This window comes from Mobula hypostoma, chromosome 6 (assembly GCF_963921235.1).
Source record: "Mobula hypostoma chromosome 6, sMobHyp1.1, whole genome shotgun sequence".
Classification (NCBI taxonomy): domain Eukaryota; kingdom Metazoa; phylum Chordata; class Chondrichthyes; order Myliobatiformes; family Myliobatidae; genus Mobula; species Mobula hypostoma.
In genome coordinates, this window is record NC_086102.1 from 20175294 (window position 1) to 20201454 (window position 26161).

Below are 26161 nucleotides of genomic sequence, written 5' to 3' on the forward strand. Positions count from 1 at the left end.
GTTCCTTTCCAGTCCTGATGAAGAAAGAGGGAACTCCCTTCCTTTCCAGTCCTGATGAAGGGTCTTAGCCAGAAACGTCAACTGTATATTCCTCACCATAGATGCTGTTTGAACTGGTTGAGTTCCTCAAGCATTTTGTGTGGGTTGCTCTGAATTTCCAGCATCTGCGGAATCTCTTCTGTTTATAACTAAAACATGGTTAAGTGTCAACTTTGTTCAGCGTTAGCCTTTGCTCCATGAATAACCTTCACTTCCACCAGAAAGTTGTGAGTTAATTCAAAGGAATTGAATACATAATTCAGTCTAGCACTTCACTGTGTTACCTCACACTGAGGAGAGACCTTAAACTACTGCTCATCCTCTTTTGTATACAGATCCACAGCAGACCTAACCTCCATGTTCATTGCTGTCAAACAAGAATGTGTTATTGCCCCAACACTTTGTGCAGTCTTTCTTGCTGTATTGTTGCACATTGCTCCCTACCTAACTAAAACCAATCTACAGGATAAATGGAAAACTGCTCAGTCCCAATCAGGAATCAATCCCAATGTCAATTTCAATCAGGAATCAAGGTCAGCCCCAGTGTCAGTCACTGAGCTGCAGACAACATCTACCTATGCATATGTCCTGACGCTGATTGAACCAATCAAAGACTTTTGTGGGGTTACATTCCTCATGTCCTAGAAGTCAAGCCTTAGCAAAGGCAGATATCGCACAGATATCTCATAAAGAAATTCACCCTTAACATCAGTGAACCAGCACAACCTTGGACCGTCTGAGGAAAATTGTGACTTATAGGTGAAGACGTCAACCCAAACAAAACCACATGGGCTTCCCTGCTCTTCCGTACACTTTCAAGAAAAGAACAACCTATAGCAGCACTTGAGAGCACCGAAAAGGTACACCCAATGCTACTAGCTCTGAAAAAAAACCTCTATATTGACTGGTAGGTGATGAACAAATGTCAGGCTCCTCTCCCAGGTCAACATCCTCATCATAGAGACCTTAATTACACTGATTAGTTCATTCTCATGGTTGACTTCAGACTCCAAGGGCAAATATTCCAAGTTGTTCATAGGAAGAAACTACCAGATGTCAAAGGAAAAGATTCACTAATGATCTAAAAGCCTCCTTAAAAAAAACTCTTAGGAATTCCTGGTCCATGATGAGAATGGAGAAACATTTAGGGATGGCAATGATATCCTCCAGAACATACAGTGGGAGTACACAGAAGTCCAGCATAAATAGTGAAGAAAGAGCATCTCCTCCCAAATTAGTCATAGCGTTGCACAGCAGAGAAACACATTCATGCCAATCTTTCTGCTGAACTACTGTACTTTTTTGTCTGTCCATTCAAGTACCTCCTGCCTCACCTCTGGCAGGGTCCTGTTGGCCAGCTTAAACCCACAGCACTACATTAGAAGTGAGTCACCCTTCATCCCAAGGAATAGCCAAAAAAAAATTTACTTGCTCAAGATACCAGGGAGGTCATCGTGAAACTCAGTAGCAGTTGCTCTAAGGAAAGCTTTAAAATAATGATGAAGGAGTAGAGCCACACAATATTATACATTTTTTAAAAATCACCTGACATTCATGGAAGAGTCAAGGAAATTTGATCCTTTTTAATCAGTTTTGTCATTAATTTGGAATATCGTCACGCTTACAATTTTCAAGCCTCTTCTTATGAATTGAGTTTTAAATGTAGCCAGTAATTTGTAACACAAACAGAAGAAAATCTGCAGACGCTGGAAATCCAAAGCAACACACACAAAATGCTGAAGGAACTCAGCAGATCAGGCAGCATCTGTCGAAAAGAGAAAACAGTCGACGTTTTGGGCCGAGATCCTTCTTCAGGACTGAAGTGTCTCGGCCCGAAACATCGACTGTTTACTCTTCTCCATAGATGCTGCCTGATCTGCTGGGTTCCTCCAGCTTTGTGTGCGTGTCTCCCCAGTACTTTGTAAGTTTAATACAAATATTACCATCTCTATTGTTATGTTATTCTTTGGGTGGCAAGGAAACATAGCAGTTAGCGTGATGCTATTACAGCACCAGCGAGCCGGATTCAGGTCCCCCCCACTGTCTGTAAGGAGTTTGTCCATTCTCGCTGTGACCACATGGATTTCTTCTGGGCGCTCCAGTTCCTTTCCATAATTTAAAGAATAAATGAGTTAGTATGTTAACTGATCACTTGGGTGTACTTGGGCAGCACAGGCCTGTTAGGCTAGAAGAGCCTGCTACTGTGCTGTATCTCTAAATTTTTAAAAATATTTCAAAAAACAGGAGTCGTAGCTTAGACTGTTAAATAAATGGCCTCCTTTCATGCTATTTAATCCTCTTGCATCACATCACCATCTCACAGAGTAAGATATTTCAGTCTGTAGCCAACTCACTGAAAAAAGTAATGCAGTGTAATCTTATATTGCGATAGCCCCCTATGATCAAAGATTGCCAAGAGGTGAGGGTGGGGGCAAGTTTAGATCTATTCCTCATTCCTCATCCACCACACCGATCCTTAAAATCTTTGGACACATGATCTGATTCTGTTTGTTTTAAACTTCTGAGTAAATCATTAGACTGGGACACAGCTCTGTGATGGAAACTTTGTTTGTTTGGCTGCTTTATCTAAAAGCTGTGATGACAGTGCAAAGCCGGCTGAATTGTCTGTGCCCTGTGTAAACTACGATAGGCTTGGGCTTAGGTGAAAATTTTGTAGGAACACACTGATTGAAAAGCCATGGTGAAAACTACGGAGATAATGATCAGCAACCTATTTCACTTGCACCCCTCAGATCAGTAAGGCCATCACTTTACAGTTGCTCTGTATACTGAATGATCACAATCTAATAGCCTTAATGGAGACCAAACAACACCAACCACAACTATGTTAATATCAATCAACCAGTAGGGAAATTTATGAACTAACATCTTATAATCTATCATCTCAGGCAATTTAGAACATGACATTACCCAGAAATTTCACCTTATCCCATGTTTTACAGTTTGAAGTCATATGGCTATTTCCTAAGTAGAAATAACAAAATTCACTCAGATGAATTATCGTGTATGTTTGACCTGCAGCTGTACAACTCAATCTCAAGTATCAACTGACCAGCAGGAACTGGTCTGTGGAGAACTTTTCTTTTCATTTCCCATTGCTTTAAAAATAGTTTTATAGTAATGAGATCACTGCCACAAGAAAGCAGCGTCCATCATCAAAGACCTCCCCACAAACCCCCTAACATCCAGGCCATGCTTTCTTCTCACTGCTGCTATCGGGAAGCAAGTACTGGAGCCAGGTTCAGGAACAATTATTCCCTTTCAACCATCATGCGCCTGTCCCAGCGTGGATAACTTTACTCACCGCAAATCGAAACTGATTCTAGCAAGCTCCGCTTATGAATTTCTCCTCAATTTTTAGATAACTATTTTATCTGAATGCCCATTCTCCCTCACAACTGTATATGCCCACCACGGGTAAAGCCCACCCCATCATAGCGCACATCGACATGAAACATAGACACAGGAAAGCAGCATCCATCATCAGGGATGCCCACTGCCCAGGACATGCTCTAGTCTCCCTGCGGCTATCACGAAATAAGCACAGGAGCCTTAGGACTCACACCACCAGGTTCAGGAACGGTTATTACCCGTCAACCATCAGGCTCTTGAACCAGAAGGGATAACTTGACTCACCTTCACTTGTCCATCATTGAAATGTTTCCACAACCTATGGACTCATTTTCAAGGATTCTTCATCTCATGTTCTCTGTATTTATTGCTTATTTATTTATTTATTCTTACTTTGCACAGCTTGTTGCCTTTTGCACACTGGTTGAACACCCGAGTTGATTCCATTATGGTTATTATACTATTATGGATTTATTGAGTATGCCCACAAAGTGAATCTCAGGGTGAATCTCATGGTGACATATATGTACTTTGATAATAGTCTGACTTTAAACTTATGCCTATAACCCAACAATGATATTTCAGCCTAGCATTATTTCCCTGGTATGTATGGCTGCATTTCTGGAGTCAAACTTGTAAATTTGTCTGCATTCTCTCCAGTGTCTCCCCATCACTTTTACAGAATAGTGACCAAGGTTAAAGACATCTCTCCAAGGTTTCGCACAAGATTAGCATCGCTCTTCTACTTTTCAATTCCATCACCCCAGAAACAAACCCTGATTATTTTGCTTCTGAGGGGGTTTATAAAGCTGAATATCCACATTTATGATTTGTGTATCTATTCTGATACACTTTGTTGCCTAACCCACTTATATACATTTTATTTTCAGGGTGTTGTGTGTATTAGCAGAACATAAAACCTTACATTTATCTAATACTGTATCCATTTAAAAATATCCACCCATTTTGTAAAGTTGTAAGTGACCTTCTATAATGAGTTGGATCCTCCTCAGTGGCAACCTACCTCATTTTATAGTTTGTGCCAGTTTACACATTAGGTTTTAATTTCACATTAATTATTGATTTAAATTGTGATCTCAACATTCCACCTACTACCCTTTAACCCTAATCTGTTTTCTTTCTCAAGGCCATCTGGGTATCAGTTACTACTTGTCCCCTGGTGCTCTGGCTATATTAATCCATTATGCGGAGCCTTACTGATGGCCTTTTGGAAATCAGATACATTACATGTACTGCATTGCCCTTGCTGGACTGTCTGTCACCTCTTCAAAGAATTCAGTGGCATTTGGTCATGAAAATCTTTCCCTTTTGAAATCATTATATCTTTCTCACTTCATGAAGATCCCTCATTTTCCCTACTCTGATCATTATACTGATAAGTCCTCCCTCTTAAATGTAGACATGACATTAGGTACCTGCAGTTCCACTATAGATTTATTATACGGTTGTTAAATATGTGTAATAGTGCTGCTGTTACCATTTATTTCAAAACATGCAGATCTGATGTTTTTGGACTAGAAGCTTTATCCTGTAGGGTTTGAATATCTTTTCCTTTCTAATTCACCTCTATTTATTTTAAATGTTATGACATAATTTATGTTATCTTCTGAAAATACACCTACCTTATCTGTCTCAACAACACACACAAAATGCTGGAGGAACTCCATAAGTCAGGCAGCCCCAGTGGATGGGAATTAATAGTCGACAAAGGGTCTCGGCCCAAAACATCAGCTGTTTATTCCCCTTCATATAGATGCTGCCTGACTTGCAGAGTTCCTCCAGCATTTTATGTGTGTTGCTCAAGATTTCCAGCATACGTGGAATCTCGTGATTACGATTTGCACTTTATCTGTCTGCCTGGTGGACATAGAATTAAGTAATTATTTAATATTTACACTATTTTCTTTTGTATTTCCCACTACTGAGCTCAACTTACTACTTTTATTTGTGTTTCTTAGCTGTGATCTGTCTTATTCACTTCAATTGGATGGGGTTTCTGGCCATAATATGATATGTGATAATAGTAGGTTCCCTCTGTTGGAGGAAATAGCTATGCTGGCCTTTACATTAGTAAGAATATCTCGACCCCTTGCTACTCCCACCCACCAATAATCACTTGAAGACTGATGCGTCCTTGGTCTCTTCCTAAGCCTGTAACAGGCATTGAGAATTTTTTTTAAAAAGGGAAACATCACATGACTGACAGGCCTTTTGGTTCAGTGATAACTCTTGAGTCAGATCGCCACAGGCTCAGGCCCCAGTCACTTGAACATTTAATCTTAGAAAACACTTCAGTCAAATACTGAGGGAGGACTGTTGTATGAGGGGTTCTGAACTTCAGATACATTACTAAACTGAAGTCACACCTCAGGTTATTCTAAAAGATTCCGCTGCACTTTTCAAATTACACCATGCCGTTGTCAAACTGGTAACCTATCACCCCCCACCTCCCATGTAACTATTTTGAAAACTCAAAGGGCGGAAAAATATTGAGGGACATCATTAAAATCATTATATACATTATTTAAAAAAATGTCCTCATTGCTGTATATTGACATTGTTATAGCAGTAAGAAGAGGTCAATTATCATTCTACACATAGGATCATCATGTAGAACAAAGGAAGGGAGAAAATATTTACCAGACTGAACTGAGATCAATAAAGTCAATAAACTATATTACACCATCTGGACAGGTGTTTGCCAATTACTGAGTTCTACCTCCCATCAATTCCAACATCACAATTAAGAGTGTCTTCCTAATATACCAAAATAAAATGCCAGAAGATTTGATCTATTTTTAATTGTAATTCAGGACTCAAACCACAGTCAAAGCTTCACCCTTTTATAATCTTTAGATTGGTATTTGTATTTTCCCCTTAAGAAAACCATGCTGAGTGGTCACCATTCAAACTGGTTGCTATAACATACAATACTCCCGTTCTATGGATGTGCAGTAGAGAGTGCACTGACTAGCTGCATCACAGGCTGGTATGGAAACACCAATGCCTTTGGACGGAAATTCCTACAAAAGGTAATGGATTTGCCCCAGTACATCATGGATAAAGCTTTCCCAACCATTGAGCATCCCTACATGAAATGCTGTCATAGGAAAGCAGCATCCATCATCAGCGATCCCCACTACTCAGACCATGCTCTTTTCCTGCTGCTGCTATCAGGTAGAAGGTACAAGAGCCTCAGGACTCAACACCACCAGGTTCAAGAACAGTTACTACCCCTCAACCATCAGGCTCTTGAACAGAGGGATAACTACACTCACTTGTTCATCCATTGCGATGTTCCCACAACAAACAATCTCACTTTAAAGATACTTTACCTTGTTATTTCATGTACTCCTTACTTATTGCTATTTATTTATATTTCCATTTGCACTATTTGTTGGCTTCTGCACTCTAGTTGATCTTTGATTGATTCTGTTATAGTTACTATTCCACAGATTTGCTGAGTACGCCTGCAGGAAAATTAATCTCAGGGTTGTATGTGGTGACATACATGTACTCTGATAATAAAATTTACTTTGAACTTTCTGTTACAACCCTACTAAAGAGTTAACTGGTCTGCCAAAGCTCATTTTCTGGTGCAGATGACAGGTCTGTTTGCTAGATTGTACATAACAGTCTACAGCAGCAATTGTTCTGAGAAACCAATGGCATATTGCCAACTTCACTGATGATACAAAACTAAACAGGATTGTAATTAGTGAGGAAGTTGTATAGAGAAGCCAAAAGGCTATGAATAAACTAAGGGAGCAGCAAGAACACAGTAAGTGGATTATAGAATGCAAAAACATTTTGCTGCACTAAACAGAAAAGGTATATATTTTTAAAACGGTGACAAAATGTAAAATGCTGACGCTCAACACATTCGTGCAAGCTACAGTGAATTGAATTGACTTTATTACTTACATCCTTCATATATATAGAGTAAAAATACTTACGTGAAAGCAGTTGCAGAAAAACAAATTTATGTTTAGCAATGTTGACTATGATCGTTGGCCTGGTGTGGAAATGTCAATGACCAGGAACAGAAAAATCCACGGAAAGTGGTGAATATGGCCCAATCCATCACAGGCAAAGCCCTCCCCACCATTCAGCACATTTACAAGAACCGCTGGCATCAGATAGCAGCATTCAACATCAAGGAGCCCCACCATCCAAGATATCTCTCTTCTCACTACCACCATCGGGCAGGAGGTACAGAAGCCTTGGGTCCAAGAACAGCAGAATTACGAACAGTTATTACCCTAAAAATATCAGGCTTCCAAACCAGCGTGGATAACTTCATTCATCTCAAGTCTGAACTAATTCCACAACCTACAGAGTCACTTTCAAGGACTCTGCAACTCATGTTCTTAGCATTATTTATGTATTTATTTATTTTAAATTTACACAATTCGCCCTCATCTGCACATTGTCTTTATGTTTAGTTTTCATAAATTTTATTTATTTTCCTGCAAATGCCTGTAAGAAAATGAATCTCAAGGTAACTTATCAAAGTATGTACATGGTGACTTAGTCATAGAGAAGTACAACACAGAAAGACCCTTCGTGCCATCTAGTCCCTGTCAAAAGCATTTAAGCTGCCTACTCCTGTCAACCTGCACTGGGATCATAGCCCTCCATACCTCTGCTGTACATGTACCTGTCCAAATTTCTCTTAAACATTGGAATCAAGATCATGTGGACCACTTGTGATGGCAGCTCATTCCACACTCTCAGGACTCTCTGAGTTAAGAAGTTTCCCGTCATGTTCCCCTTACACCTTACGCCAAGACCTCTGGTCGTAGTCCCATCCAACCTCAGTGGAAAAAGCCTGCTGCATTTACCCTATCTATACCCCTCACAATTTTGTGCACTTGCCTCCCATAGTGTCTGAGGGAACACCTTGTCAGGCCCTGGGGATTTATCCACCCTGATTTGCTTCAGGGTAGCAAACACCTCCTCCTCTGTAATCTGTACAGGGTCCATGATGTCGATGCCACTTTGCCTCACTTCTACAGACTCCGTATCCGGCTCCGGGGTAATTACAGATGTAAAGAATGCATTTAAGATTGCCTCCATCTGTTTTGGCTATACAATTTTGTCCCTTGCAATCCTTTTGCTCTTAACATACCTGTAGAATCTCTTAGGATTCACCTTCACCTTGTCTGCTAGAGCAACATCATGTTTTCTTTTAGCCTTCCTGATTTCTTTCTTAAGTGTTCTCTTGCAATGTCTTATACTCCATAAGCACCTCATTTGTTCCTACCTGCTATACACCTTTTTTTCCTCTTAACCTGGGCCTCAATATCTCTTGAAACCCAAGGTTCCCTACTCTCGGTAACTTTACCTTTTATTCTGAAAAACACATACAAGCTTTCTACTCTCAAAATTTTGTTTTTGAAGGCCTCCAACTTTCCAAGTACACCTTTGTCCAGAAAACAGCCTGTCCCAATCCACACTTGGAGAACCTTCTCCGATTTAGAATCTCAAACCGCTGACCAGACCTATCTCTTTGCATACTTACTTTGAAAATAATGCCGTTATGGCCATTGGATAAAAGGTGTTCCCCTATACAAACTTCTGTAAGCCGCCCTGTCTCATTCCCTAATAGCAGATCTAGTTTCACATGCTCTCTCATTGGGACCTCTACATACTGATGGAGGACACTTTCCTGAACACATTTGACAGGCTCTATCCCATGTAGTTCTTTTACAGTATGGGACTTCCAGTCAAAACCACCTACTATAACCACCTATTTTTTTTTGCAACAATCTGCAATCTCTTTACAAATGTGTTCCTCTAAATCCCTAGGATAGCTGTTAGTCTGTAACATAGCCCCATTAACATGGCCATACTTTTATTACTTCTCAGTTGCACCCACAATGCCTCACTTAGTCAAGTTCTCCAGTCTGTCCTGATGGAGCACTGCCATGACATTTTTCCTGACTAGTAACATCACCCCTCCTCCTTTAATCCTTCCCACTGAAATATCTAAAACAACAGAACCACTGAATATTGAGCTGCCAGTCCTGCCCCTCCTGCAACCAAGTCTCACGAATAGCAACAACATCATAATTCCAGGTGTTGACCCATGCCCTGAGGGCAACTGCCTTTCCACGACACCCCTTGCTTTGAAATATACACACTTCAGGATGCTAGTCACACCATTCTCAAGCTTCTGATTCCTGACTTTGTCTGAGGTCTTACCAACATTTGCCTCGACAACACTGTTCTGGCTCTCTGGTTCCCATCTCCCTGCAGCTCTAGTCTAAACCCCAAACTACATACATGTATTTTGAGAATAAATTTACTCTACCACTGCAAGAGGATGTGTGTCTTTCTGCAGTTACACGGGGTCTTGGTAACACTGCACCTCAGGTCTGGTGTAGTTTTGGTCTCCTTAAAAATAGATGTCCCTGCCTAAGAAAGAGTGTTACAAAGATTCACCAGAGAAGTTGCCGACATGGTGATCTTTACAAGGAGTCTCAGTAGACTGGGATTTTGAGAAGACTTGAGAATAGGGGTGGCATACATTTTTGAAAGTGTGCCCAAAAATTCTCTCACTTGTTATGTTCAGTTTGAGCAGATTATTATTGATTAATGAATTAGTAACAATAATTATGAGTTTTTTTATTAAACTTATTTTTATGTATTTAATTGTTTTACTATTAATAAAATTACAACAGAGACAGATTGAAATAAATGAAGCATTTCAGAAAACTAGTGTAAAAAAATTAATCCTTTAAAAAAACAATCGAAAAATAACAGTTTCTAAACAGGATTGTTATATTAACCATTTACTATCCAAATACTGATGTGCACACCAGGTTTGTAGATTATCATCCAGTGTTCTCGCAACCGTTAATCTGGCACCAAGCTGGAGCTGCATGACACGGTTTCTTGTGAAAGCATCTCACTCTACTCAGGTTGTAAAAAAAAATCTGTTGCTTCATTTGGCAATAAAGGTAATCACCTTTATTGTGGGTGGAGTTTAATTAATTACAAGGCAACACTGCATACTGTGTACCAACAAAAATTTTGTGCATGCCATCTTGGGGACAAGTGATAAAGGTTCATCACCCCATGAGTTTAGAACTTAGACAAATGAGAGATCTCAGACACTTTAAAAAAATCTAATATATAGGTTGGATGCAGGCCAGATAGTTATCTTATCTATGAGTTCTAAAACTAGTGGTGACAGTCTCAAAATAAGGAACAGGAATGAAATGAGAAAAAAACATTTGGCTAAAGGTAACAAATGTGACCTGAGGAGCCTCAGTCATCGAGTACATTCAAAACAAAGATTGATAGATTCTGGATATTAAGGGAATCAAGAAATATGGGAATATTGCAGGAAAATTGTACTAATGTAGATCATCATAAATGGAAGAGGAGGCTCAACATATTCCTGCCTCTAATTCTTATGTCTGATGTCAGGCACGAAAATGACTGATGCTTTTGTGTCTCTAAAACTATTAATCCCTATGCAGAGTTAACTTATGTGATCACTAATGGAAAACAAAATGGACTCAATATGACACATTCAATAAAAAATTCTTAGTTGAGTATTTGGAACATTACTCAGAAAATATCGAACAACTCGAAGGGAAGGATAGTATTATTTTAATAGTTTCACAAAGTTTTTGACCAGTACTACCAGGAGTGATTGATAAGTTTGTGGCCTAAGGTAGGAGGAGTCAATTTTAGAAAACCTAGCACATTTATTTTTCAGCATAGTCCCCTCCTACATTTACACACTTAGTCCAGCGGTCGTGGAGCATATGGATCTTAGACCTCCAGAAAGTGTCCACGGCAGGGGTGATTGATAAGTTTGTGGCCTAAGGTAGAAGCAGATGAGTTATACAGCTCTCGTTACATGCACATGCAGTTCAACTCTTTGAGTGATTAAGCAGAAAGTTTGAAGTTATTAACTCATCTCCTTCTACCTTAGGCCACAAACATATCAATCACCCCTGCTGTGGACACTTTCTGGAGGTCCAAGATCGGTATGCTCCACGACCCCTGGACTAAGTGTGTAAATGTAGGAGGGGACTATGTTGAAAAATAAGTATGCTAGGTTTTCTAAAACTGACCCCTTCTACCTTAGGCCACGAACTTATCAATCACCCCTCGTAGGTAGCTGGTGCTCATTTATTGTCAGAAGGGAAGGTGATTTGAACTAGTAAATAACCATCATAGACCAGATGGCTCCAGTTTGTCTCTTCCTAGCCATTAGCTTTATCCATCATCATAACATTTCAACAATTTTAACTAAATGACAGAGACTGCCTTCAGCAAGAATGATAAAATCTTCTAGTGGGATTTAAGGTTCTGCTACTGCTCTCCCATCCCCTCAGGTAACAGTAGGTCACCTGCCATACTCTAAACTATGGCCTTGAAGACAAAGAATATGTAGTCATGATATATTTTATACACATTTTACACCATGCATACAGCCATGTTTTTCCATTGAAATCCAAATTGTTTTCTTAAAATATTGTGAAAGGACTTGCACAATATCTGTTTTTATGTTCCTTTAACCTATTAGCCCAGGTTAACTTCATTCTCTAAGTTTAAGGATCCAATACATGTCTCGCTGATCATCTTCTGCATGAATTTGAGAGGCTTAAGATCTAGATGTGATTTACGGGGACCCTGAAGGTAATTGATATTCAGCCATGAACTTTTGACTATAAAGCTAGCAAACTGTTAAAAAAAAGTAAAAACCAACAGAGTTAAGATTCTTTTGTATAGAAGTAGATCTGGGAGCCTTACATGTTCCCTACATATGATTAGGTGTTTACATTAACGAATATAAGTGTACAGTGGATCTAATACAATGGTCACAGGGTATATTAAATAAATCGGAGATCAATTCATGAATAGGGCAGTCAATGATATTCCAACTATTGTGTCCTAGGTTGAAAACTAATGTAACTAAAGATTCTGAAACCCAAGTAAAATCTACTGCTTGTAATCATCAGAAAATCTTCTGCAACAATGGACATCAAGTAAACTTCCAATATTTACATCCAGGGTTATAGCCTTTCTGCCACTTTACACAACTATTTTCCAGAAGCTATTTAAAAACAAATTATTTTACTGATAATATGAACCAACAATCCAGTGGCCAACAAAAAATTTCTTCTTAAAACAGGAAAAATGCTATTAATTAAAAGCATAATCATTTGTCAAAATAAGTCACTGTACCAACATACTACATTGCAGTCGTTAAAATAAAATTCTCACTTAAATTGTTAATTGTAAACTTAGATGTCAGATACTTGCTCTTTTGTTCATAAAACAGATCTAGATGAAGAATGAATTCAAAAAAACTTATTACTAAAATCATCTGATTAAAAACTTTTATTAAATTGAATTTGCTCTTCGTACCTATTTACATTTCATAATTCATTTTATTGAGCTTCTTGCGTTTTCAATACAAAAATAAACTTTGAATGATCAGAGATTGGCTATTTACTCAAGACCTATGGGCAGAAAAATGATGACCATAATGCACCTGATTCTTTTCTCCTCCCTATCAGGATCCCAGTTGCAAACTGCACCGAAATTTGATTTCCTCCCCTCCTTCCTGAACCAAAACTCAAAATTCACCATCTCAGGAGCTGCATTTTAGCCCTAGCAGTTCAGACCCTAGAGCAATTTTGTCCTATTTTCATTTATCTGCTTCTTTATTGATTCCTCCTGTATGAATTTTGAAGTTCAAAGAATAAGACAATGCTGTACACTGCTATGCATACCTTCCAATCAGATATTAGATAGTGTAAGTGAAAATGCTTAACTGTATTCACAGCAAACATTGTTGGAAGAACAGCTGTACTTCCTTTTCAAAGTTGTTAACACACTACCATTGTCTCGAACAATGACCTCACCTGGCCATAATTGCTTGCAGCAGTCCAGTAGTATAGTATTTGCGTAACTAGGAAGGAATATGAATGCTACTAATTGGAAGATTAGTTTTTTCATTATTTTCTCCTGCCAACTTTACCCCAAATCTGTATAACATATAGGCGAATTTTGAGATATTAAGTACAAGAAAATGTCCCTGGAGAAAACACAAGATTAAACACTTGAACACCCTGGTCTTAATGTCATCTAAAGGCTGGGATGCAAAGTAGTCAATAGTTATTGCTATGGTAAACACAAGTGATTCTGTAGATGCTGGAGACCTTAAGCAACACACACAAAATGCTGGATGAACTCAGCAGGTCATCAATGGAGGAGAATGCACAGACAACATTTCTGGCCAAGGTCCTTCAGCAGATTTGGAACAGAAGGTTGGGGAGGAGGGAGAAGCCGGAATAACAGTTATTGCTATGGTCTTGCAGCTACAACTTGTGGTACCTCATGATATGGTGCATCCATGCTGTGGTCTGAAGGATGGAAACACATCCATATTTAACAAAGTACCACGTTCAATAAAAGGAGCAACTGTAGCTGCTTGTCCTGCTGGCAACAGCTCAAATGTATGCTTATTAGCAGTCCAGGATTACTTTCAATTCAAATTACCTTAAGCTCAGGCACACTGTAGTTACAGACATAAAACTGAACATGGCAGGTGTACAGTACTTGATTGATGAAGTGGCCAACTGTCTTTGCTCACCTTCACCATCTGGATGGATAGACAAATCAAAGGAGGCCAGGATTCCTCTTTCTCATCTCCAATTAGACCTTCAACCCAATGCATTAATGAGTCTGGGTTGCCTCCAACCTGATGGCATGTAGATTGATTTCTCCTTCCGATAAAAAAATTCCCTCTGCCTCCCCCTCTTCTGTTCACCACTCTGGCCTCTTACCTCTTCTCACCTGCTTATCACCTCCCCCTTGGATCTCCTCCTCCTTCCCTTTCTCCTGTGGTCCACTCTCTTCTCCTATCAGATTCCTTCCTCTCCAGCCCTTTACCTTTCCCACCCACCTGGTTTCACCTATCACTACATCCCGGAGTCCTGAGAGAAGTTGCTGAAGAGATAAGATCCATTGGTCATGATCTTTCAAGAATCACTTGATTCTGGCATGGTCCTGGAGGACTATAAAATTGCAAATGTCACTCCATTCTCTAAGAAGGGAGAAAGGTAAAAGTTAGCCTAACCTCAGTGGTTAGAAAGTGTTAAGAGTCTATTATTAAGAATGAGGATTCAGGGTACTTGGAGACTTATTATAAAATAAGTCAAAGTCAGGATGGTTTCTGTAAAGGAAAATCTTGCCTGACAAATCTATTAAAGTTCTTCGAGGAAGTAACAAGCAGGGTGGACAAAGGAGAGACAGTTTATGTCATTTACTTGGATTTTCCAAAAGCATTTGGTAAGGTGCCACTCATGAGGCTGCTTAACAAGATAAAATCCTATGGCGTTACAGGAAAGATACTGGTATGGATAGTGGAGTGGCAGGAGGAAGCGAGTGGGTATAAAGGGAGCCTTTTCTGGTTGGCTGCCAGTGACTTGTGGTGTTCCTCAGGGGTCAGTACTGGGACTGCTACTTTTCACATTGCTTGTTAATGATTTCGCTAATGGAATTGATGGCTTTGTGGCAGAGTTTGCGGATGATACACAGATAGGTGGAGAGGTAGGTAGTACTGAGAAAGCAATGCGATTGCAGCAGGACTTATACAAATTGGAAGGATGGGCATAAAAGTGGCAGATGGAATGAAATGAATGATAATGCATTTTGGTGAAAGGAATAACAGTGCAGACTATTATCTAAATGGGGAGAAGGTTCAAACATCAGAGGTGCAGAGGGACTTAGGAGTCCTTGTGCCGGACACTCAGAAGGTTAGTTTACAGGTTCAGTCTGTGATAAAGAAGGCAACTGCAATGTTGGCATTTATTTCAAGGGGCATAGAATATAAAAGTAAGGAGAAAATGCTGAGATTTTATAAGACAGTAGTCAGGCCACACTTAAGAACATTGTCAACAGTTTTGGCTCCAAATCTCAGAAAGGGTGTGTTGCCATTGGAGAGAGTCCATAGGAGGATCACGAGGATGATTCCAGGAATGCAGGGGTTAACATATGAGGAGCGTTTGGCAGCTTTAGGCCTGTACTCACTGGAATTTAGAAGAATGCGGAGGAATCTCATTGAAACCTACCAAATGTTGAAAGGACAAGGTGGATGTGGAGAGGATACTTCCTTTGGTGGGGCTATCAAGAACTAGTAGGCACAGACTCAAATTTGAGGGGCAACCATCTAGAACAGAGGTAAGGAGGAATTTTTTTTTAGTCAGAGAGTAGTAAATCTGTGAAACACTCTGCTACGGACTGCGGTGGAGGTTGAGTCCATGGGTATACTTAAAGGGAAAGTTGATCGTTTCCTGATCGGTCAGGACATCAAAGGATATAGCGAGAAGGCAGGTGTGTGGGGTTAAGTGGGATCTGGGATCATCCATGATGGAATGGTGGAGCAGACTCAATGGGCTGAATGGCCTAATTCTGCTCCTATGTCTTATGATTTTAGTTTATCACCTTTTAGCTAGCCTCCGTCCCCTCCCCCACCTTTTTATTCTGGCATATTCCCCCCCCCCTTCCTTTCCAGTCCTAAAGAAGGGGCTTGGCCTGAAGTGTTGACAGTTCATTCATTTCTGAAGATGCTGCCTGACCTGCTGAGTTCTTCCAACATTTTGCATGTGTTACAATGAGCAGAATCATTAGGATTGCAAAGTTGAACAAAAAGACAGTTTGGAGTGCAGGTAACTTTCATGGATTATCTCTAATTCTACAAGAACTCACACACATTTGGCACAGTAACACCTCCAACTTATTAAACTTCTCTCACTTTCTGCACTTTAGCAAATTCCATATCAAACACAAACCTGACATGCCTAATTATCTCAAACAAGATGATAAGTTCAACTTCTGGCAAGTCATTGATAGCTATTAAACAGATAAGCTCAGGTCAATCATTCTCCAACCCAAGTGATGGTCTTATAAACACAGTCTAGTTTTGAATTTGGTACAAACCACAGTCTGAGAATGACATGGTTTTTAAAGCACACTGTCATACAGTATAGTACATGTATCTACGGATCCCTTAGTGGAAGTTAAAATGTAACTGTTTTCTAAAAATGTGGTGTTTTTTTTAATTCACAGAGTTACAGAATAAATGCCTGTTGATGACAGCATTATCACTTCATCTCAGGGGTCTGAAGTTTCACTGGTGTTCTCAGCAGAAGCATCCATATTCCTTGCAGCACGTGACCGCCATGTAACCGACTTATCGCCAGCTGCCTCACAGGGTGTAGAAAGAAAGAAAATTCGATTCACTTCACTGATAGAAACATCTTGTAAACCAGGGATTGCTCCTTCAATGTACGGTTTGCTCTGTTGATTTTTTGCATAACTATCTGAAAAGAGAAATGCCTTTCTTATAACAGATGTTTAGTGTTCATGAAAAGCCACATTACTATAAAAATTGTCAGTTAGAATAAATATTAAACACTGCACAAATTATCCTTCATTGGTATGTATGCACTGCAATATCAATAAGTTCTAGCACACAATATTTAACATTCCTAACCTAGAGAAATTAATAATACAGTATTATTCTTGGGCATCACTGAATAGGCTTGTGCAAAATTTTGATGAATTGCCTCACTGAACAACTGACGATTCAGTCCAGCTGACTGCAAGAAAGTTATGCCAACTCTACTGCTATAGGCTTAAAAAACTACAGATAAGTATCCAGAAACTGGGCCAAAGATTTCCTTCTAGAAAGGACATTGGTAAATCTGATTACTCTTTCCAAGAATCTGGTACTTTCATGGTTCCTATTATTGAATATTACCTTTCTTAAAATCCATATTTATTTTGTTAATTAAATGAATCTAAATTCTCCAACTACTGTGGTGAAATTTGATCACTGTCACTAGAACAATATCCCAATCTCATGGATTAGTAACCCAAATTATTAGCCTGTCTTAATCACTAAATTTGAATTTTAAATTCGATGAAGTCATCTCTCCTACATTAAACTAACTTATAAATTTTAAAAGATTTCCTACTACCTAAACTATAATATATTTCACATCATAAAAAAACCCCATAAAAATTAACCAGAAAAGAAAGTTGGATGTAAGGGACTAATACACTGAAAGAAAGAGGAAGATAAACCTTTAATCTTAAGAGGAGTTATGAAAATAATCAAGAAAAGGTCCCCACACCTTATGGAACTTTATGTCCAAATTAAGAAGTGAATAATGAGTCTTTTCAAAGTCTAAACAGGACATAATGTCTCTAAGCCACTGAGCATGAGAGGGTGGGGCAACATCTCTCCACCTAAGAAGAACTAAACGTCTAGCCAAAAGACAATGTTCGCCGTTTAGTCAGACTCAAACGCGTGTCAACTTCACCCAAAATGCCAAAAAGAGCAATCAAAGGGTTAGGTTCTAAATGGCAATTAAGGATATGGAATAAAGTTAAAAAGACATCTCTCCAAAATTTCTCCAAACTGGGACAAGCCCAACACACGTGGATAAGAGAAGCCTCACCCACCATACACTTGTCACAAAAGGGACTAATATCAGAATAGAACCGCGATAATTTGGCTTTGGACATATGGGCCCTATGTACAACCTTGAACTGCAAAAGACAGTGGTGAACACATAAAGAGGTTAAGTTAACTGACTTAAGAATTGAATCCCAAACCTTGTCGGACAGAGAAATATTTAAATCATGCTCCCAGGCAGTTCTACTTTTATCAAAGGGGGCACGCCTCAAGGTCACTAACTTATCACGAATAGTAGCTATTAGACTGTGAAATATATTATATTTTAGGTAGTAGGCAATACACTTTTTTAAAATATTCATAGCTCTGTGGCGACAAAAGCTCTGATTAACTTTCTTTATATCGTAATGGTTCGCTTGGAATGCGTAGTGGAGGGTGGGGTGGAAACTAAGTTTATATGATTTTATTTTGGGTGCTTTTTCTTTACTGTTATCAATTGTACATCAGACACATTGGTTTTGCACTGTATAAATCTCCTTTTTGTTGGTGGGTTTTTTTGTTCCAATGTAGAAATTAATAAAAAAATTAATAAAAAAGATCTCCTTCAATATTCTTATATTCACAGTATGAAATTAGGGCTTACAAAAATATGCAAGGAAGTTCTCAATGAACAAAACTGCACTTTGAGCTTTACTTTACACACCTCAACTTTGCATAAAATCATCATAACTGGAACCAAAGGCTATGATTTTAAACCAGAAGACTACTTTTCATTCCTAAAACAACACAGACTATTTTGCCAGAAAATCAAATAGACATTCCATACTATTTTGTTGCAGTAAATCTCTATTGTTTAATTTAAAATACATTAAATTACTCCAAATGTAAGAAAGCAACTAAGTTGTTTAGTGATCACAAAATTCCACAATTACCACTCTACCACTTTGCTGGGTTTCACATTCAAACTCACCTGTGATGATATCTACAGAGTCAAGTGGAGGTGTGCTCATCATGTTAACTCCACAGAGTAAAATATAAGCAATGACTATGACAACAAGAAGATAGATAGGCAAAGCCACTGCCCAGTACCTAAGGAAAATATTAGTATCGTGTTAAATTGAAACTAAATTCACATTGTGTTACAATGCAAAAAAAACTGCAGAACCTGTTTTTTTAAATAAAATTTTGATACTGGGATTTTGCATATGAATATAAAATTTTATTTAACTCCTTACACATCACCGGCTTATTCACATTTCTACATACAGGGGTAAAGTTCTTCAATAACGTAAGGTAAAGCAGAAACATTACATAGCAAACATCGCTCCTCTACTTAGATTAGTGAAAAAGTAACTATTCTAGAAGAAATAATCTACATTTATCCAAAGTTACTCTTCACCTCAAGATATCACAGCCACTTCAGATGGATGCTTGTCAACTGTACATAAATATGTGTGTTTAGTGTACCTGAAGGCATACACTCAACACACCCACACACACTTGATTCAGGGATAGCTTCGTCCCCTCTGCATTCAGATTTCTGAATGGACAACGAACACATGAACACTGCCTCACTACTTTTTCTCTTTTTGCACTAATTTTATTCAACTTTTTAAACATGTACTTCTTACTGTAATTTACAGTTTTCATTATTATGCATTGTAAAGTATTGCTGCCGCATAACAACAAATTTCACATCTGTTGGTGATAATCATTTGTGGACAAGTTCCCACAAATGACAGTATATGAAAAGGGATTAAGTAATGACACCCTTCAAAATTTGCAAATTTTCTGCTAAGTTTGCAGCACAATGATATAGTAAATTAACGAGGGTTATTCTCACCTCATCTAACAAATCAGTAAATTAGGCACTTAAAAAAAATTTTTGAAGCAAGCAAACTCTTATCAAAACTGACACCATTCCGGTTTCAATACTCAATCAGAATTATACCATAAACTGTATGCATGCAGATTCTATTGAGCGCGGATTACTAATATAAATTCAATGACACTTACTTCTGTGGCCAATAGGTGAGACCCACAGAGTGCAACCACGATTCTGGAACGTACGCCCATACTAAATACAGAACTGTTAAGTGAGTATAATAAAACACTGTTTAAAAAAAATGAATCACATCAGAAGTCTGTTTCAGCAACCACCCTCATCTAATATCATAAGCAAATTTAATTCTGCCCTGTTAAATGATTTGAATATCCAAGAATTACTCGTTAATTACATATGCTCCAACACCATCAAGAAATTAGCAAAGTTAATAAGAAAATTACGTGATCCAGATTTAGTTTAGCACCATAATGTGATCACAAGCAACTGCAGTTTTGATCCAAGATGCGGATGTTTCACATATGATTACTTTCATTTTGCGAGGGAGGGGGAGTATATACAGGCTGAAATATTATCTATGATTTTCTTTCCATTCTTTCTGTGTTCATTAATGCCATGCTGAAGCATTAATGCAAACACTTTTAATTCTTACAATATAAGTGCAGCCCAAATCCAACAATAACTCTAAATGCAGCAAAAATAATCATGATTCAATTTCAATTAACATTAATCGAATCATAGCATATTGGCCACTTTGTCAATATGCCAGCTGAAAACAGCTATTTAAATAAATTCCATTTTCCATCTTAGACCACAAGTCATGACACCAGTTGTTCATTGGGACCCTTAATAAATATGATGATCTTTTCTACCTCAACTACCCTTTCAAACAACATGTTCAAAAATCATACTAATCTGTGTGAGAACATCTTTCCTGAATATACCTCAAACCCTTCTGCCTATTAGATCTATGTTTTCTAGTAGATGATCACTCTATAATTGGAAATACTTCCCCCAACAGAACCAACAGAATCAACAAACTCATTTGTAAGGCCAGTGATGTTGTGCGAATGGAACTGGACTCTCTGACGGTGGTGTCTGAAAAGAGGATGCTGTCCAAGTTGCATGCCATCTTGGACAATGTCTCCCATCCACTACATAATGTACTGGGTGGGCACAGGAGTACATTCAGCCAGAAACTCATTCCTCCGAGATGCAGCACAGAGCGTCATAGGAAGTCATTCCTGCCTGTGGCTATCAAACTTTACAACTCCTCCCTTGGAGGGTCAGACACCCTGAGCCAATAGGCCGGTCCTGGACTTAGTTCCTGGCATAATTTACATATTACTATTTAATTATTTATGGTGCAACTGTAACGAAAACCAATTTCCCCCGGGATCAATAAAGTATGAGTACAACTTACTATTTACTTAAATCACTCATACATTTTATGTATTTCAAATTTTTCTCAATCTTCAGCTTCTTCTATGCTTCAAAAAAAAGCCAATGCAATTATTCCTCATAACCATTCTCAAAGATCTCCTCTGAAATCTCACCAGTAGCATCACACTCTTCTTACTTGATGAGTGGATGAAACATTAGAAATGAGAGTACTGGGCTTGTACCCAAGAGGAGGCAATCACTTTCTAAATGGTGAGACATTAGAAAGTAAGGAACTTTAAAAAACTGGGTGTCCATATACAATAGAATACAGAAATGTAGAAAGTAATGAAAAGTGAAATGATGGCCTATGGAATGGAGTGCAAGCTGATTAAAAAATAGTTCCTGTTAGAGCATATCTCAAGTATGGCAACCCGTTGTGGGCACTATACCTTAGGAAGGATATATGTAGATGCTAGAGATTTAATCCTACATAAAACTCCAAGGATGTCAACAAACAAAGTTAAACAGCAAGTGCCAGGAACACCCAGTAAGGTGGTTTAATGCAGAGAGAAGAAAATATTTAACAAATGAAAACATTCATCATTTTGCTTTCAACAGATGCTGATTAGGAACCAACAGTAATAATTACATAAACTAGCGATTATGCAGTAGTATACTGACTGGAAGGCTGTAACCTAGAAGATTGTGAAGTAATGAGAACAGAAAGAGTAGACAGATGGAACCAATTTGGGCTGAAAGGACAAAACATCACATTCTAAAAATAATTTCTGAATTTGCAGAAATTAGAAATTCGTTCATTTTCAGAGGGTGGTAGAAGCTTGGGATATTTATCCACTAACAGAAAATGATGTTGATTTTTATTAACCAAAGGTATGAACTAAACTGGGACAAAAGGGTGGAAGTAGTTAAGTCACACATTGGCAATAATCTCAGTGAAAGGCTAGTCAGCTTACTCCTGACCCGATATCACTGGAACTGGAATTGGATATTCCTTTATAAAACTGTACAAGGTAGAGTGAATCACCAGTAATCTATGAACTCAATCACTTTATAAAAATGTGTCAGATAACTACTGATTTGATGGGTTTCCTTCAAATGAGGAAGAGTAATTGTCAAATGTACCCAACTGGACCTATATGAAAATTCAGGTCCATACTAAATTCTAATCCACTATTCACCTTCAATGCTTTGGGCACCATGGTTGAAGGCTGTAAACATCAAAGCTGTGAGCAACAAAAGTCAACTCAACCTGCTACTCCACATTTTATTCAACTAATACTTCTGCTCAGGCAGGATTAAATATCCATTGTCAAATATCCTGATCAATTAAAAATTCTCTTCTCAGGATTTGTCTGTTCAAGATAAATTTCTACAATATTGATCCACAAGGAGGAGGAGCTTAGGAGAGACAATGGCACCTAACATCAACTCCTTTGCTTGCATCTTCGGAAACAGCTCTATTCTATCTTTAACATCTCTATTTTTCCCTTTCAGGGTTCTTTTGAAGACCCTAACCTAGAGTTACATGCTGACTTCAGATCTTTGTGGGAATGGGACTGGCTCTCGGAGTCTCATGTCTGGCCATTATTCAATATGCCAAGGACACGGCCTAGAAGATTAGCTCACTTTTGGAGTTTTGGGATTTCGTGGCTCTGAAGGCGAGTGGACTCGAGGTCGGCGCCTCTGCAGGAAAGTTGTGTGTCATTGGAGACGGAAGATCTCTGGCTGTGTGCCCAGAGACCCGAGTTCTTCGGGCACAGCTCGAAAAAAGCAACACAACAGACTTTTAACATCCTAAATCAGTGAGCTGTTTATGTCTCCCATCTTGCTGTGAAATGGAGACACCTCTTTTTCCCCTTGTTAGGGAGAGAGAGCCTGTGGAATGTCAAATACCGGGTGAACCAGTAGTCTTCAGGGTACTGCAAGTCTGTGTCCTTATTGATGCTTTGCTGCATGCTTGAGTGCTTGGTGGGGAGGGGGCGCCGATACTTTTTTTTTGCTGGTGGGTGCTTTGGGGTTCTAACATTTAACTGTCATTCATTGTTTGGGGCACTCTGTTTTTGTGGATGGTTGCCAAGAAAAAGCATTTCAGGATGTATATTGTATACATTTCTCTGACATTAAATGTACCTTTGAAACCTTTGAAAACAAGACAGGCACTGAGGTAGGAAGAAGCCGTAAAAAATAACCAAGTTGAAACACAATAACTGTTCTTATAATTGGTGAAATACTCCAAATAAATTCATTTATTTTTAATAAATCCTACAAAAGTACTTACTGAATGCGAACTTTGAGGCAAGAAACAGCACAAATCCATAAATGGCTCTTTCAGGTAATGGTGAAGGAGAAGTTACCACCATTGTACATTTCTAAAACAGACAGATTAACATTTACCAATGGTACTCAAATGTCCTTTGGAGATCCTGGACTAGCACTTGGCTGAACTTCAGAAGGGCAAATTACAGCCCATGATATATTGACTAATTGCACAATTTAGTCAAATAAAATATCAATGGAATCAATTGCAAAGGGAAAGATCAGCACACTTTGTATATCCCGGCCAAGAGGAGATGTTTATAAAAACATAGAAAACCTACAGCACAATATAGGCCCCTCAGCCCATGATGTTGTGGTGAAAATATACTTACTTAGAAATTACCTAAGGTTACCCATATTCTATTTTACCCATTCTGGTTACCCATACTCTATTTTTCTAAGCTCCATGTTAATACTATGTTAATACTATTTCCCCATTTGTGAGCCCATAATTCTGCAAGTCACATCTGCGTGTTTCGGTAATTTTTAAATGAAACCAGGATTCTACCTCTGCTGTATTTTTAAGCAAAGTTCCACATTCTCGGTGAAATGTTTTTTCTTCAACTTCTTCTAGCAACTAGTTTAACTCCATGCCCCATTGTTAATAAACAGTAAATCCTTCCTCTTTATCCTGTTAAAGGCTCCATCTTAATTTCCAGAACTGTATTCATAACTCTTGAACATTTCTAAAACCCAGCAACAAATCACACCTAAACCTTAAACAGGTTCCTCTCCTTCAATACTAATGAATTGTTCAAATTAGCCAGCCTTAATGAGATATTTCAATTATAGTTATTTTAACAACTTGCATATTTAATTCAAACCTAGTCATAGGAATGAAGAGATATTATGGAATCCACTTCATTTACTTCTGATTAAATGTTGAAACACAGGAGAGAATTTATTCATTAAAATGATGCATATCCCCCCCCCCCCACAGATGGGTTGATGAAAACATTGGCTGAAGTAACACCATAAACATCAGCACTAAAGAGATGGCATAGGGGATGGAGAGGAAGCTTGGTATCAATGCCACAAGCGATTGACAATTTCAAATAAATGAATTTCAGAGCGCTCACTGTGACAAACCCAACAAAGACTGATGCTCTATTAATAATATGAAATTACACATGACATCATTTTTCCCGACACATTGGCTGAGCCATAGTTGTTACTGGGCCAACAGCTAGGTATCAATACATTTCCAATATCCAATCAGGTTTCACGTCTACCCATAAATTGTCCAAAAATATTCCAAGAACTTCACAGGTCAGGCAGCACCTTTGAGGGTCACATTCGTATAACACTGACAGTTTCTATCTCCACTGGTGCTGCCTGAGCCGTTGAGAACTTCCAACATTTTCTATTACTCTTTTAGCCTTTTCCTCCAATTTATTCATTTTATTGCGAAAATTCAAACCGTCAAAAAAACGTGTTTTAAATGACTTTATGTAGACAGATTACAAACCAATTCCAGCAACTGCAATTTTTTTTTACACACACAACGCTGGAGGAACTCAGCAGGCCAGGCAGCATTCATGGAGAAGATCAACAGTCGACATTTCGGGTCCAGACCCTTCCTCAGGACTCTGGTGAAGGATCTCGGCCGGAAACGTCGACTGTTTACTCTTTTCCACGGATGCTGCCTGGCCTGCAGAATTCCTCCAGCATTTTAAGTGTGTTACTTTGATTTCCAGCTGCAGTTTTTCTCGTGTTTGTTATATACAAATGAATCTGAATGTCAGCTCCAGCCTCCCATCCCCGGGCTAAACTCAGACAACTTTTATCCTACCAACAAACACACCGGACAAGTACGGTGCAGACCTACCACTTTTAATGCTAAACGATGCACATATCTGCCGCAACACAATACCCAGCCCCTCACCTACATCGACATGGCGGTGACGGCATCCTGGCACAGCACGCATGCGTCAAGCTGCCTCCGACCGGATGACGGCATTCTGGCACAGCACGCATGCGCCGGACTGCCTGCGCCCCGGTGACGGCATCCTGCCACAGTGCGCATGCGTCCGACCCCGGGGGCCGTGGGGACTGTGGGATCTGCAGCCAAACGTTGAGTTGTGCATGCTGGTTTAACAGCATGCATGCAGGGACCGCACTTTATATGTGTATTATAGCTATTTAGCTATTACGCAGTACATATGAGTGGTGTATATTTCTGTGTGATCTCTTCCTTGGTTCAACGATTGGCATGCGCTTTTCTCATGGTTACCATCAGGAAGGATGTACAGAAGGCGCACACTCAGCGATTCAGGAACAGCTTCTTCCCCTCTGCCATCCGATTCCTAAATGGACATTGAACCCATGAACACCACCTCACTTTTTTATTTCTGTTTTAGCACATTTAATTTAATTTAACTGTTATATACATATATACTTACTGTAATTCAGTTTTCTTTAAAGTTACCATATATTGCATTGTGCTGCTGCAAAATTAACAAGTTTCACAACATATGCCGGTTTCGTTAAACCGGATTCAGATTCTGATTCTGATGATTGAAACTTGACAAATTAAAGTGTCTCAATCAGCTATAGTAAGATGCATCGGTGTGTTATATATTAACGGAAGTGCTGATATTGAGCGTGGCCAGAGAAAAAAGAAAATTGGTGCCTTGGCAGTATACCGTCACATGCAATTTTATCCCGTAAAAACGGCTTTCAATTATTTCTGAACTAATTCAACAGAGAAG

General features: G+C 38.9%; 2 protein-coding genes across 4 annotated transcripts in view; both read right to left on the bottom strand.

The window, feature by feature from the left end:
• Positions 1 to 25309, bottom strand: part of hlcs (holocarboxylase synthetase (biotin-(proprionyl-CoA-carboxylase (ATP-hydrolysing)) ligase)) — a 254168-nt gene extending 228859 nt beyond the window's left edge. The window contains exons 1-2 of the mRNA XM_063050341.1: positions 25279 to 25309; positions 23413 to 23503 (exon numbers count right to left, since the gene is read on the bottom strand). Coding sequence (XP_062906411.1) covers positions 23413 to 23451 — 39 coding nt within the window. The 5' untranslated portion in view covers positions 23452 to 23503; positions 25279 to 25309. The remainder of the gene's footprint in view (positions 1 to 23412; positions 23504 to 25278) is intronic.
• On the bottom strand, positions 11533 to 25377 carry pigp (phosphatidylinositol glycan anchor biosynthesis, class P). Of its 3 annotated transcripts, none has more exons than XM_063050342.1 (5): positions 25340 to 25377; positions 23413 to 23503; positions 19904 to 19976; positions 18858 to 18976; positions 11533 to 16787 (listed from the first exon to the last, which is right to left on the bottom strand). In XM_063050342.1, exons 2-5 carry the CDS (start codon positions 23492 to 23494, stop codon positions 16579 to 16581), a joined length of 483 nt encoding a protein of 160 aa, XP_062906412.1. In that variant the 5' UTR covers positions 23495 to 23503; positions 25340 to 25377; the 3' UTR covers positions 11533 to 16578. The 3 variants fall into 3 exon arrangements, with proteins under 3 accessions (XP_062906412.1, XP_062906414.1, XP_062906413.1); XM_063050344.1 differs by having other exon boundaries at positions 25279 to 25372; XM_063050343.1 differs by having other exon boundaries at positions 19904 to 20000; positions 25279 to 25372.
• Between the last annotated feature and the right edge of the window lie 784 nt (positions 25378 to 26161).

Bases quoted from the DNA above. Each gene is read 5' to 3' on its own strand.
- pigp (XM_063050343.1), bottom strand. From the start codon at position 23,494: ATGGTGGTAACTTCTCCTTCACCATTACCTGAAAGAGCCATTTATGGA. The intron at 20,001-23,412 runs GTAAGTACTTTT...TTTTTTAAACAG, and splicing joins TGCCTCAAAGTTCGCATTCA to TGTTTTATTATACTCACTTA. The intron at 16,788-18,857 runs GTGAGTTTGAAT...TTCTCTTTTCAG, and splicing joins CTCTGTAGATATCATCACAG to ATAGTTATGCAAAAAATCAA.